This window comes from Malania oleifera, chromosome 12, assembly GCF_029873635.1.
Source record: "Malania oleifera isolate guangnan ecotype guangnan chromosome 12, ASM2987363v1, whole genome shotgun sequence".
NCBI classification, from domain to species: domain Eukaryota; kingdom Viridiplantae; phylum Streptophyta; class Magnoliopsida; order Santalales; family Ximeniaceae; genus Malania; species Malania oleifera.
In genome coordinates, this window is record NC_080428.1 from 36,664,307 (window position 1) to 36,678,525 (window position 14,219).

The 14,219-nt window shown below is 37.0% G+C and overlaps 1 protein-coding gene across 1 annotated transcript; it reads left to right on the forward strand.

The window, feature by feature from the left end:
• The first annotated feature begins 2,475 nt into the window (after positions 1-2,475).
• Positions 2,476-6,953, forward strand: LOC131144548 (LRR receptor-like serine/threonine-protein kinase FLS2). Its single transcript, XM_058093250.1, has 2 exons — positions 2,476-5,947; positions 6,462-6,953. The coding sequence occupies exons 1-2, from the start codon at positions 3,181-3,183 to the stop codon at positions 6,836-6,838; spliced, it is 3,144 nt and encodes a 1,047-aa protein (XP_057949233.1). The 5' UTR covers positions 2,476-3,180; the 3' UTR covers positions 6,839-6,953.
• Positions 6,954-14,219: the final 7,266 nt, after the last annotated feature.

Genomic DNA, 14,219 nt, shown 5'->3' on the forward strand with positions numbered 1-14,219 from the left:
GAACCTAACCCTGGGGTCTGATACCAATTGTAGGGAATTAACCCGAAATTCCTAGATCATGTGATATTGTTAATCTAGTAACTATTATTATTTTCTATAACTACACTTTTTAATTGAGAAATACGTGTGAGTATATTATTACTATTTGTTAGATATGTGAATGACATGGTATTGGTTGGTATTCTCCATTTTCTCTTCCAATGACCTCGAGAATTGATCAAATTAGTAGACTAAGACTAATTAAGATATGAAGCCATGTAGATTCAGGTGAGAATAGTGATCATATTATCTAGCATCATTAGTCATATATTTTAATATTCAAAGTCGATGCTTTATATGTAAGTAATATGTTAACAAATAAAATTTTTTTTGTTCTACTATGTACCCAGTCTAATGTATTTTAGAGACCTCGCGAGTGTTTGAGTATGATACCACTCTCTAAGTATCCAACAACTACTAAAAAGATCTGCTCGATTAGCTACAACCTATCCTAAAAAAAAAACCCTTCAAATAATAATTTTACCAACAAAAAATCATTTCTCCCATAATATTTTTACCCCACAAATTATTTTAAGGGATATCTCCATAGTTATTAGAAGCCTAGGATATGCAATTTTATATTCAAAAAGCTCGAAGATGTTTATGGATTTTACCTATGAACGAATGGACGATCTTATATAAGACATATACTAGGAAAAGTTTGGAGTTATAGGAATGATGTAGGCCCCCATGTGAATTGCATCTTTTAGAAGAACTCCTGCAACCAACGACCGAAGTTGGTTTGAGAAATGCACCAATGCATAGACACACTAGGCTTGCAATGTGTGTTGCCTTTATTTGAAATCTAAAATTATTTGCAATATTAGAAGGGGTCAGATAAAATTATTTTTATTTTTAAAAACAATTAATAATTTTTCTATGAAAATAAAAATATTTGTAAAAGAAACTTGTTTTGAGTATTTCTTTTTGATAATTTAAGGGAAACATGAAAAAACCTAAGACATTTTGGAAGTTTAAGACCATTTTGTAGAGGAAATCAATTTTTTTTATTATTATATAGGAACTCCAACCACCAACAAGTCCTTTGGACCCCCTGGTGCGGCACCAAACTTACGGATCAGCGTCCTTTGTACCTAGATCTTACTGATTAAGGTAAAGTCTGGATGCGGACACGACTTCTGTGCATCAGTTGGATGTTCGGCCAACCCGACTCCTAAGACACATCTCCATTATCATTCATGGTCTCCGCTGGTTCACAGAGAACTCTTATCATCCACGGTCCCCGCTGACTCACAGATCGAACTCTCACTATTCACGGTTTCCGCTGACTCACAGAGTATATCAATTTTTATTCTTTGAGCGTGTTTGAATAAAACATGATATTTCTCTTTTAGAAATTCTTAATTTTTAGCTAAAGTATGGTTAAGATATTATTTTTAAAAGAGAACTTAAATTTAGGTTTTTATTTTTTAAAAAATACGGTGGCTAAAATCTCAAATGAATAAATAAATAAAATGATCTAGAATTTTTTTTTTTTTATAAAAAAAAGTGAAACTTAGTTAATGGTGAGAATTGCATTCTTCTATGTTTGCGAGCATGAAATCTAGGTTTGGATTTGGATTTGTGTGGATATCCAAATTATAGGTTAATTTGTAATTATGTAATATAGTTTAATTTCAAATAAGAGTTACATTCAATATCATAATTCTGTACATATCTAAATTGAACCAATTACATAATTTCGTGAATGCATATTAGTTTATTTGGGTAACCAATTTAAATCAATTATGTACATAATAATTACAAAATTTAGGTAACCAATTACAAAATTATATATCCATAATTATGTCCATAGATATTCAAAATATTGTGTAAACTAGGCAATTAATTAAGAAACTAGTAGTTTATTTTTTAATAGAAGGCGCAACAAGTACCATAATAATTTATATGCATAATTAGAAAACAAATGAATTATTTAGTCACGGAATTATTAGACTCACCCCCTTTACCTGCTACTTTGTACATATTGTTATTTGTCATACATATAAAGTAGTGCATAAGTACAAATTTAAAGGGTCTGTAATTATGGATTTGTAGTATAATTTCAAATGAGATGCATCCATTGATTCATATTATAAATTGATTATACTAAAAAGTTAAATGGATTTGATAAGTAATAAGTTGTACTCATTTTAACCCTCTAAACTTTTTACCCATTTATAATTTATAAAATTATATTTTACAAGTTTAATTCTTTTATGTATTGTGGGTATAAAGGACATAATTGCTATAGCATCTCATCGGCATTCTTACAGTCCAATTAAAATTATTTTACGTTGACGAAGGATGGTATGCAAAATATTTTTTATTTTTTATTTTTTATTAACACAGTCATCAAGTATTTTTATAATTCTTATTTTTTTTAAAAAAAATTAAATTTTATAATTAAAGCCTGGAAAAAGTAATTCCGTGAATCTTTTAGCCACTTGCAGTTGTGAAACTTATCAATAATTTTATTCCTTTGGTTTGATTCAAAAAGTCGCATGGGCAGCAACAAAGTTCAAGTAGGAATGTTGAAAATGCATGCAAGAGAAGTGTACGATGATGTTTCTCACTTCGAAAGGAGAGAAACGAGAGGCATGAGGGTCATGCCGAGGAGAGAGAGAGAGGGAGAGGGAAGTTGGTGAGAGGATAACAAAGAGGAATAAACTAAAAGATTGAAACCCTAGACCCCAAGTCGCCATCGCAGCCAACCCGTAGCCATGGTTGTGATTTTCTTTTCTATGTGGATGGACCAGAAACGATGACAGAGATTAAGGAATTGGATGAATTTTTTATGGTTTTTTAATAAGGTCAGAAGAAGGCCCAGTTGACAACAGACTGGGAGCCGGAAAACCAGCAGGCAAAATCGGATGAGACCCACCACGGGAGGAATTTCTTTAGCTTTTCTTTAAAGATATGATATTTATAAGGCCAATTATTCTCCTCATCTTTTCTAATTAATGCATGATTAGGTTCCAAATGGCATAATATATTGTACGTGCCTTCGTACTGGTGAACATGGTTACATTCAATTGATTAAGGTTTGGGGATTCGCTGATTGGATTTCGTACTTAAATGCTCCCTTTGCTCGACTTTCAGATTCGTGTCAAATGGTCTTAATTAATTGCTGCCGCAGCAATGCCCTCTCAATGTGTGCGTTTGTTTGTAATCTTGGTTTGTTCTGTTTCTGCTCTATGTATGGGGCTTCCTGCAGAGCCCAGCTTGGAGATAGAAATTAAAGCTTTGAAGGCCTTCAAGAATTCAATTTGTAGTGACCCATTTGGTGCACTTGCAGATTGGAATGACACAAACCATCACTGCAACTGGTCTGGCATTGCCTGTGATCCTTCCTCAAATCATGTCATTTCCATATCCCTGGTTAGAAAAAACCTTCGAGGTAAAATCTCCCCATTCCTTGGAAACATTACCAGCCTCCAGGTTCTTGATCTAACTTCAAACTCTTTCATGGGGCACATCCCAACTCAGTTGGGACATTGCTCTCAGCTTTTAGAGCTAACTCTTTATGGCAATTCTCTTTTGGGTTCCGTCCCACTAGAATTAGGAAAGCTTGGCTACCTGCAATCCATGAATCTAGGTAGTAATCTCTTAAATGGAAGCATTCCTGAAAGCATTTGCAACTGCACATCCTTGAGAGAGCTTGACACCAGCTCCAATAATCTCACGGGCACTATCCCAATAGGCATTGGAAATTTAGCCAATCTGCAATCTTTAGACTTGAGTCAAAACAAATTATCGGGGGCCATACCTCGGGAAATTGGGAATTTGTCAAACTTGCTGTTTATTTACTTGTCTGAAAATATGCTTGTTGGAAAATTTCCATCTGAACTAGTTCATTGTAAGAAGCTCATTGCTCTGAACATATTCTGCAATTTCGTCACCGGGAGTATTCCATCAAACATCAGTTCACTTCAAAATTTGAAGAACCTATCTATGGGTTACAACTTTCTCGAGGGATCCATTCCCTCTAGCATTTCCAATTGTACCAATCTTATCCAGATAGCTGCAGGTGCTAACAGATTAGTTGGGAAAATTCCTTGGGATTTATGGAAGCTGCAGAGCCTAGCATCCCTTACTCTTGGGCCCAACATGATATCAGGGGAGATTCCAGACTTGCTATTTAACTGTTCAAACCTTAATAAACTTGATTTATCTGAAAACAATTTGCAGGGAATGCTGAGGCCAGGCATTGGCAGACTCTTTAGTCTGCAGATTTTAAAAGTCCATAGAAATTCATTGTCGGGGCCAATTCCACCAGAGATTGGCAATCTAAGTCAATTGATCTCCTTAGACCTTGGTATGAACAACTTTTCAGGCATAGTTCCCTCTGAGCTATCAAAACTCTCTCTCCTCCAAGGTCTTCTTTTGCATGATAACATGCTAGAAGGTGCAATTCCTGAGAAAATTTTTGACTTAGCACGACTGACTGATCTACAGCTGCAGCATAACATGTTCACAGGTGCCATTCCAGATGCACTCTCTAATCTTAGGGTTCTTTCAAACTTTAACCTCAATGGAAACATGCTTAATGGGTCCATCCCAAAAAGTTTGGCTTGTCTCAGTGGATTGATGGCATTGGATCTCTCTCATAACTATCTGACAGGATCCATTCCTGGGTCTGTGATTGCGGGTATAACGAGGATGCAGATACTTCTGAACTTCTCGTACAACCTTTTGACTGGAGCCATTCCAGATGAGCTTGGTTTGTTGGAAATGGTACAGGCCATCGATGTCTCAAACAATAAGCTTTCAGGAAGCATTCCTGAAACAGTTGGAGGCTGTAAAAATTTGTTCTCACTCGATTTGTCTGCCAACAAACTTTCTGGTGAAATCCAAAATGGAGCTTTTATGCAAATGGTATCGCTTACCAGCTTGAACCTTTCAAGGAATCAGTTCGATTATGGGATTCCTGAAAGTTTGGGAAATCTAATGAAGCTTGTTTCCCTTGACCTCTCTCAGAACAGGTTCAGTGGGGTAATTCCCGAAAGCTTTGGCAGTCTTCCCTCCTTGAAATTTTTGAACCTTTCTTTCAATCAACTTGAAGGACCTATCCCAAAAACTGGCATATTTAGAAACATTACTAAATCATCTTTAACTGGCAATTTAGCTCTTTGTGGAGCTAAGTTTCTTAATTACTGCAGCAATCAAACTGCTCCACATAATTTCTCCAAGAGAGCTGTAATAATTCTCATTGCATTTGGATTGACTTTTGCATTTGCTGTTTCCTTCTTCATTCAGTACATTAGGATGCATAAAAATAAGAAGGAAGGGGTTGAGAATCCAGAGCCAGTATATATTTCAGCATTAGACCTCAAGAGACTTGACCAAAAGGAATTAGAAATGGCTACTGATTTATTCAGGGAAGAGAACATTATTGGATCTAGCAATTTGAGCACAGTGTACAAGGGCAAGCTAGAAAATGGGCAGATTATAGCCGTGAAAAAATTGAATTTGCATCAGTTCTCTTCAACTTACTTCAAAAGAGAGATCAATACCCTGAGCCAGTTGAAGCACAGGAATCTGGTCAAGATACTTGGTTATGCTTGGGAGAGTGGAAGGCTAAAGGCTCTAATTCTGGAATACATGGAGAATGGAAGCTTGGAGAGCGTTATCCATGAACCTTGCGCGGATCATTCAAGGTGGACATTGTCAGAGAGAATCAATGTTTTTGTGTCTATTGCAAGTGCTTTGGATTACTTGCATTCAGGGTATGATTTCCCAATAGTTCACTGTGACCTAAAGCCTTCTAACATTCTTCTTGATGGAGATTGGGGGGTCCATGTGAGCGATTTTGGAACAGCGCGAGTGCTAGGCGTTCACCTTGAAAATGGAGGCACCCTTTCCTCAGCGTCTGCTTTCGAAGGCACCATAGGCTACCTTCCACCAGGTAATGTTTCACTGACCCCATCCAGTTCTAATTCCAGCACTTTTTTTATTCCTGTTTGTAGGAAATGCTGTGACACAGATTTTTACCCTTCCTCCATCGAAGTCATTTCTTGTTTTATACTTATTTCTCTTTTTATTTATTTATTTATGTAAGGTCCCATGGACAAAAAACAATTTAATTAAGTTATAACAAAAAAATATATAAATATAATTAATTGATTAATTTGTAAAACATAAATAAAGGCAAATTGCACATGTACTGTGAGCACTTGATGACTAGTACATTCAAAAAGGAATTCTTTTGCGCTAATGTTTACTTTTTATTTTTCTAGAATATCTTTGTAAAAGTATTGGTTGAATATGTTAATGACGACATAGGAAAATATTACGTATCTCCTATCTAATTCGTAGTTGCTTATAATTGATGAATAAATAGTTAATAACTAACTCATAATTAATTTCTAAATGACCTATTATTAATTGTTATCTGATAAACTTGACTGTGCTTTTCATAGAGTTTGCGTACATGAGAAAAGTTACGACAAAAGTGGATGTATTCAGCTTCGGTACAATAATGATGGAGTTCTTGACTAAACGAAGGCCAATAGGACTCACACAAGAGGATGGTTTTCCAATCACTTTGCGTCAACTCGTGGAGAAAACCCTCGCATGTGGAAGGAACCAACTTCTTCAAGTTGTGGATATGAATCTAGTTTCAAACATTTCTTGTGAGAAGCATGTGGAAATAATCAAAGAGCTCTTTCAGTTAGCATTGTCATGCACCTATCCTAATCCTGAGGATCGGCCCCATATGTGTGAATTACTGTCTTTGCTATTGAAGCTAAAGGAGAAAGATAGAATGGCACAAGATGGGAATGAAGCCGAGAACTAGTAAGCTAGAAATGAGTCAAAGATTAAAAATAGGTTATTTGGTATAATTTTTGTTTTTTTTGTTTTTATTTCAGTACAATGAAAAAAGTAGGTAATGAACAACATGCTTGTTTGCATCTCTAGTTTTTTTTGTTGTTGATGGTCATCAAATGTTGTGACAACAACTAAAAATGATTTAATTTTTTAAGCTTTTAGTTGTGGCAAAAGATTGATTCAATTTTATCATTAAAAAGATGCACTTTTTTTGTAGATTAAATAATTGTTTACATTTTTTTTTAATGAATGAAATAAAATTGAATCCACTTTGGGAAGATTATCCCCCTACAGGACCTCGCCTCATAAGCAACTACAACTCAAGAGGAGACACTTTTGGAGTAGGAACCCCCTGCTGGCTGACTAGCCCTTATCTTAACCCCTAGCACTAGCTTTGACCCTTTGTATACCAATCCTAACTTTGAGGATTTGATTGATAGGCACAATTTTGAAAACATGAATGACTTGGACTCAGACAATGCTTACTTCAAGAATTAGGTATCTATTTGGGTTCTTTGGAAGTTTAAATTGGTAAGAAAAACCATAGGCATGTCCTTTGAAGAGTTTGAGGACATATCCTTATAGTTGTTTGAGGATATTGAAAGAAAAAGAAGAGAGGAAATGGAAGTTTTACAGAAGTACCTCATCTTCTTTTCGTAGATGATACTATTATTTTTTTTATGAAGATGACCCCCTTCATATCCTTAACCTCTTATGCATTTTGTCAGGACTTGAGGTTGTCTCAAGCCCAAAAGTGAACCTTGGTAAAGTGATCTTATTCCAATTGGAGAGAACACCTATGGGGGGAGGGGGAGGACTTTCCTTGTTGGTCTTTTGGGTTGCAAGATTGAATGACTTGGACTCAAACAATGCTTACTTAAAGAATTAGGTATCTATTTGGGTTCTTTGGAAGTTTAAATTGGTAAGAAAAACCATAGGCATGTCCTTTGAAGAGTTTGAGGACATATCCTTATAGTTGTTTGAGGATATTGAAAGAAAAAGAAGAGAGGAAATGGAAGTTTTACATAAGTACCTCATCTTCTTTTCGTAGATGATACTACTATTTTTTTTAATGAAGATGACCCCCTTCATATCCTTAACCTCTTATGCATTTTGTTAGGACTTGAGGCTGTCTCAAGCCCAAAAGTGAACCTTGGTAAAGTGATCTTATTCCAATTGGAGAGAACACCGATGGGGGGGGGGGGGGGGGGGAGAGAGGGGGAGGACTTTCCTTGTTGGTCTTTTGGGTTGCAAGATGGGAGCCTTTGCTATTAATTACCTTGGTCTACCCTTTGGAGCCAAATTCAAAGACAAAGGAGTTTGGGACCCTATTATTGAAAAGTTTGAAAGGAGATCGGCAAGATAGAAAAGAAATTTCTTATCAAAAGGAGACATACTCATTCTTATCAGGAGCACTTTGACGAATCTTCCAATTTACTTCATGTCTCTCCTTCCCCTACCAACCTCAGACACTAGGTGATTGGAGGGGATTCAGAGAAGATTGTTTTAGGGAAGTTTAGTCTAGGATTTTAAATATCACCTTGTTAGATGGGGAGTGTTTAAACAACCCATTTGGTTGGGAGGTTTGAGGTTGAAATCCTACTTCACTTTCAATAAAGCCCTCTTCAGGAAGTGATTATGGAGGTTCATGCATGAAGGAGAAAGACCACCTTTGGTAGGATATTATCATTTCTAAATATGGGCTTGAGCACAATGATTGGACAACTCACAATAGAATGGATCCCTATCGAGTGGGAGTATGGAAAGTCATCAGGAAAGCAATAATCTTATAGCTGCCTTTCCTTTTATCTATAGCTTGGCTTATAAATAAATAAAAAATGCCCTTATCAGTCATCATTTCCAAATCACTGATTAAATAATTTTTTGGGACATTCCTTTTACAAGGAAGGTGGCATATTAAGAACTTCATGCACTCTATAATTTCTACACATTTCTCTGCAAATATCATCACCAAAACATCACCAATGAACCAAAATGGGCTTTAGGCAAAAATGGTGTCTACATTGCTAAATCTTTCTACAAGGAGCTCTTGTCGTTGGGAACAAATTGCAATAACTCGCCTTGGATTCACATTTGGAGGATGCTAGCCCCTTCAAAGGTTGCCTCTTTTTTGCTCAAGAGTCTTTATGTGGAAATATTTTAACCCTCGACAATCTGTAGAAAAGAGGGCTTACAGTCATGAATAAGTGTTTTCTCTACACGATTGACATAAAATCAGTCAACCACATTCTTCTCCACTACCACGAGACAAGGAACTTATAGAATTTGGCTTTGTTGTGATAATGGTTGGATCGGATAATGAAGATGCACAGTGGAAATAAAAACAACAAGTGAATAAAAATACACAATCAGAATGACAATACAAAGATTTAATGTGGTTCGACAAAGCTTACATCCACGGAAGCAATGGCACACAAATTTTTCACTAAGAAATCAAGATGTACACAATACACTTCTCAAAATGATCAACTCTCTACTCATATATGCCCAGAATAACATATATAAAAGTTTCTCAGAGGTTTCCCCCCGTTTGCCCAACCACCCAACATTCAAAATTCAAAAATTCTGAAAAACTGCTTGAAGCGCATGCATTTTTCGTCAACGAACACAGGGCTTCGTCGATGAGACCAAGAAGACACTTCGTCGACGAACACAGGGCTTTCGTCGATGAATCCAGAAATCTGAAATCACCTGCTCTCGGTAATTACTTGTCGATGAAATTTAGAGCCTTCGTCGACGAGTCTTTGTTGTCTCCTCGCCGACGAATATCGCTCCTCGTCGACGAGTCTGCTGTTCTACCTCCTTCATGTTTTTCCTTCTTCATTCTTTTCATAAAGTATAAGAGCCACAAATAAAAATCTCCACCTTGGTGATTATATGCCCCTTAGGAGAGTCCTAAAAATATGATTAGCTCTACCTTGAACTTGAAAACGTTAGGTTTGAGCTTGTCTCCCTTCAATCACTTGGAGACATGAAGAAAGTCCAAGCAATGCTTGAACTTCTCTGAAGTAACTGATTTGGTCAAAATATCGGCTGCATTATCAAATGTATGAACTTTCTCTAACACAAGTTCACCCGAAGAAATCAATTCTCGAACCCTATGAAATCTCACATCAATATGCTTGGTTCTAGCATGATATACTTGATTCTTCGCCAAGTAAATAACACTCTAACTATCACAATGTAGCACCACTCCATTTTTCTGTATTCTCAGCTCTCTGAATAAACCAGTAAGTCATAAGACTTCCTTTGCAGTTTCGGTAACTGCCATATATTATGCCTCAGTCGTAGATAATGCAATCAGAGACTGTACCATGGATCTCCAACATACCGGTTCTCCTACAAAGGTAAACACATATCCCATTGTAGACCTTCTGTCATCCATATCTCCAACATAATCTGCATCAACAAACCCCATAACTGTAGGACAATTTTGTTGCTTGCTCAACATGATGTCATATCCCGATGTACCCCGCAAGTATCTAAATATCCATTTAACGGCTTCCCAATGCTGCCTTCTTGGATTAGAGAGAAACTTGCTCACCACGCTTATCGCATGCGCCAAATCTGGCCTTATACATACCATGGTATACATTTAATTCCTCACAGCACTAGCATAGGGGACCTTTGACATGTCCCAAATTTCCTCATTCGAACTTGGGCAATTTGCAGTAAACAACTTAAAGTGATTCGCTAAAGGTGTACTCACTGGTCTTGCATCAATCATGCTAAACTTTTCCAGCACCTTCTGCACATAACCGTCCTAAGATAACCATAATCTCCCTACAGTCCTGTCATGGCAAATCTCCATTCCAAGTCTTTTCTTGGCTAAACCAAGATCCTTCATGTCAAATTCCTTATGCAACAGATCCTTTAACTAATTCACCTCAGTTAAATCCTTTGCAGCTATCAACATGTCATCGACGTACAATAACAAGAAAATAAGAGAACTATCCTCAAGTTTATTACATAAACGTAGCAATCATACTCACACCGTTTATAGTAAACCTTGATCATGTAGGAATCAAAACGTTTATACCATTGCCTTGGAGATTATTTCAGCCCATAAAGAGTTTTCTTTAACCTGCAAATAAAATTTTCTTTTCTTGATTCAATAAATCCTTCCGGCTATACCATGTAGATTTGTTCCTCCAAGTCACCATGAAGAAACGCCGTCTTCACATCCATTGGCTCCAAATGAAGATCATAATGAGCTACTAAACCCAACACAATTCTAATAGAAGTATGTCATACCACTAGAGAAAGGATCTCATTATAATCTATTCCCTTCTTCTGTGAGTATCCTTTTGTCACCAACCGTGTCTTGATTTTTTCTCCTTCATTTTCTGAAATTGCTTCCTTCTTCCTATACACCCATTTGCACCCTATCAGTCTCTTTCCATCTGGAAGCTCCACCAAGTCTCAAGTTTGGTTCTTATGCAAAGATTTCATCTTCTCAATCATTGCTCTCATCCACCTATCTTTCTCTGGGCCGTGCACTGCCTCTTTAAAGGTAGTTGGATCTTTGCAACAAGTAAGAAAAGCATAAGATACTAATTCATCAAAACCATACCTTGATGGAGGCTTGATAGTGCGTCCGAATCTTCGTATAGGAATATCGTCGACTTGCTAGTTTTTTGAGCTCCTTGCAACCACGGGACCATGATTATTTTCATTGCCCTGAGCTTCCAACTTCACTTGCACAACATGTTCATCACTACCTCAGCTTTCTAGCTCCTATTTTTGATCATCAAACTCTTGAGTACGCTTCACCATAGTCTTCTTATCAAATACTACATCTCTACTGATCACCACCTTGTTTTCCACCGGGTCTCACAATTTATACCCCTTCACATCCTTTGGATACCCCAAGAAGATGCAATGACGAGACTTCGGATCAAGCTTAGATCTCTCCTCACGAGGCACGTGGACAAAGGTTGGACACCCGAATACCTTCAATCCGAAGTAGTCTACTACATTTCCCATCCAAACCTCTTCCGCTACTTTACCCGCTAGTGATGCTCTTGGTGATCGGTTTACCAGAAAACAAGCCATACTAACTACCTCGACCCAAAAATTCTTTGGTAGCCTCACATTCAATCTGAGACACCGAGCCCTATCAGCAAGAGTCTAGTTCATCCATTCTGCCATACCATTTTGTTGAGGTGTCCGGCGAACTGTAATATGTCTCTTGATGCCCTGCTCCACACAAAATTCCATAAACCGAGAATTAGCATACTCAGTCCCATTATCTGACCTTAAGTATTTGATTCTTCTCCCTGTCAGACTTTCCACTTCAGCCTTCCAAATCTTAAACTTGGCAAACGTACTAGATTTGTGATGCATGAAGTAAACCCAAACCTTCCATGAGTAATCATAAATGAAATTCACGTAATACACATGTCCACCCTTTGATGTAACTCTAATTGGGCCCCAAATATATGAATGTACATAGTCAAGAATTCCTTTCATCTTATGAGCAGCTGAACTGAATTTTGCTCTATTCTATTTTCCAAGAACACAAAATTTACAAAATTCCAATTGACATGATTTCAAACCTTTTAACAAATTTCTTTTATGTAGTTCTTTCATGCCATGTTCTCCTATATGTCCAAGATGCACATAACACAAGATAGTCTCATCTGATTTAGCATCCATAGCTGTAGCTCCACCTACAACAGTAGTTCCCTGCAACGTGTAGATATTTTCATCCAGTTTCTGCCCTTTCATTACAATTAGATTACCTTTCAACACCATTAAGACTCCACCTTTGGACTTGTAATTGAAGCCATTACAATCCAAAGTGCCAAGTGATATCAGATTCTCTCTCAACTCAGGTATATGTCTTACATTACACAATGTTCTTACAACACCATCAAACATTTTTATCTTTACATTTCCTATGCCAACAATCTTACAAGTAGCATCATTACCCATAAGAACTGATCTGGAGTTTACTAACCTGTAAGTGTTGAACCATTCCTTGTTTGGAGTCATGTGATAAGAACATACCGAGTCAAGTATCCAAGAGTTCATTAGAATACCTGACTCCGATGAAACTGATAGAACATCACCATCTATTGAATTCTCTTCTTGAACAACATTCACAGATTTTGAAATCCCTTCATGCTTATTAGTATTCTTCTTCCAATCTGGACACTCCGGTTTCACATGATCCTTTTTACCGCATTTATAATACCGGATTTCCTTCTTCTTCTTGGATTGATTTCAGGATTTCTGATTAGACTCATTCTTAAACTTTCCTTTGCCTTGCTCATTACTACCTTTTATCACAAGTCCTTCTCCTTCATCACAAATCTTCAATCTTTGATGAAAATTCAACAAGGCACCTGTTACCACTTCTAAATCAAGAGTTTCTTTTCCCCACGAAAAGGTGGTCACAAGATTTTCATATGTATGAGTTGAGGGCAAGGAATTTAAAAGCATCAAAGTCTTATCATCCTCATCAAACTTCACATCAACTCTCATAAGATCACTTATGATTTGATTAAACGCATTGATGTGTTGATCTAGACTAGATCCTTCTACCATCTTAAGCCAATATAAACACTGCTTAAGAAAAAGTTTGTTATTGAGGGATTTAGATAAGTACCGACTTTCTAACTTTCGCCAAATAGCTACTGGAAAATCCTCTTCCATCACCCGATAGAGAACTCGTCGACCAAACACAAGCGTATTGTAAACGCTGCCTTTGCTTTCAAATCTACCCATGATGTCTTATCCATTCTTTCCGGTTGAGTATCAAGCAGAGTCTTAGCCATTCCTTGTTGCACATAAACCAAAGTTTCCGGTTCCATCAAATTTAACGATGTCAAACCTTGCAGAAGACGATCCCGATGCCATAATAACTTTGCTTTGATACCAATTTGTTGTGATAATGGTCGGATCGGATAATGAAGATACACAGCAGAAATAAAAACAACAAGTGAATAAAAATACACAATCAGAATGACAACACAAAGATTTAACGTGGTTCGACAAAGCCTCCATCCACGAAAGCAATGGCACACAAATTTCTCACTAAGAAATCAAGATGTACACAATACACTTCTCAAAATGATCAACTCTCTACTCATATATGCCCAGAATAACATATATAAAAGTTTCTCAGATGTTTCCCCCCATTTGCCCAACCACCCAACATTCAAAATTCTAAAATTCTAAAAAACTACTCGCAGCCCAGGCGTCTCTCGTCGACAAACACAGGGCTTCGTCGACAAGACCAAGAAGACACTTCGTCGACGAACACAGGGCTTTCGTCGACAAATCCAGAAATCTGAAATCACCTACTCTCAGTAATTACTCAT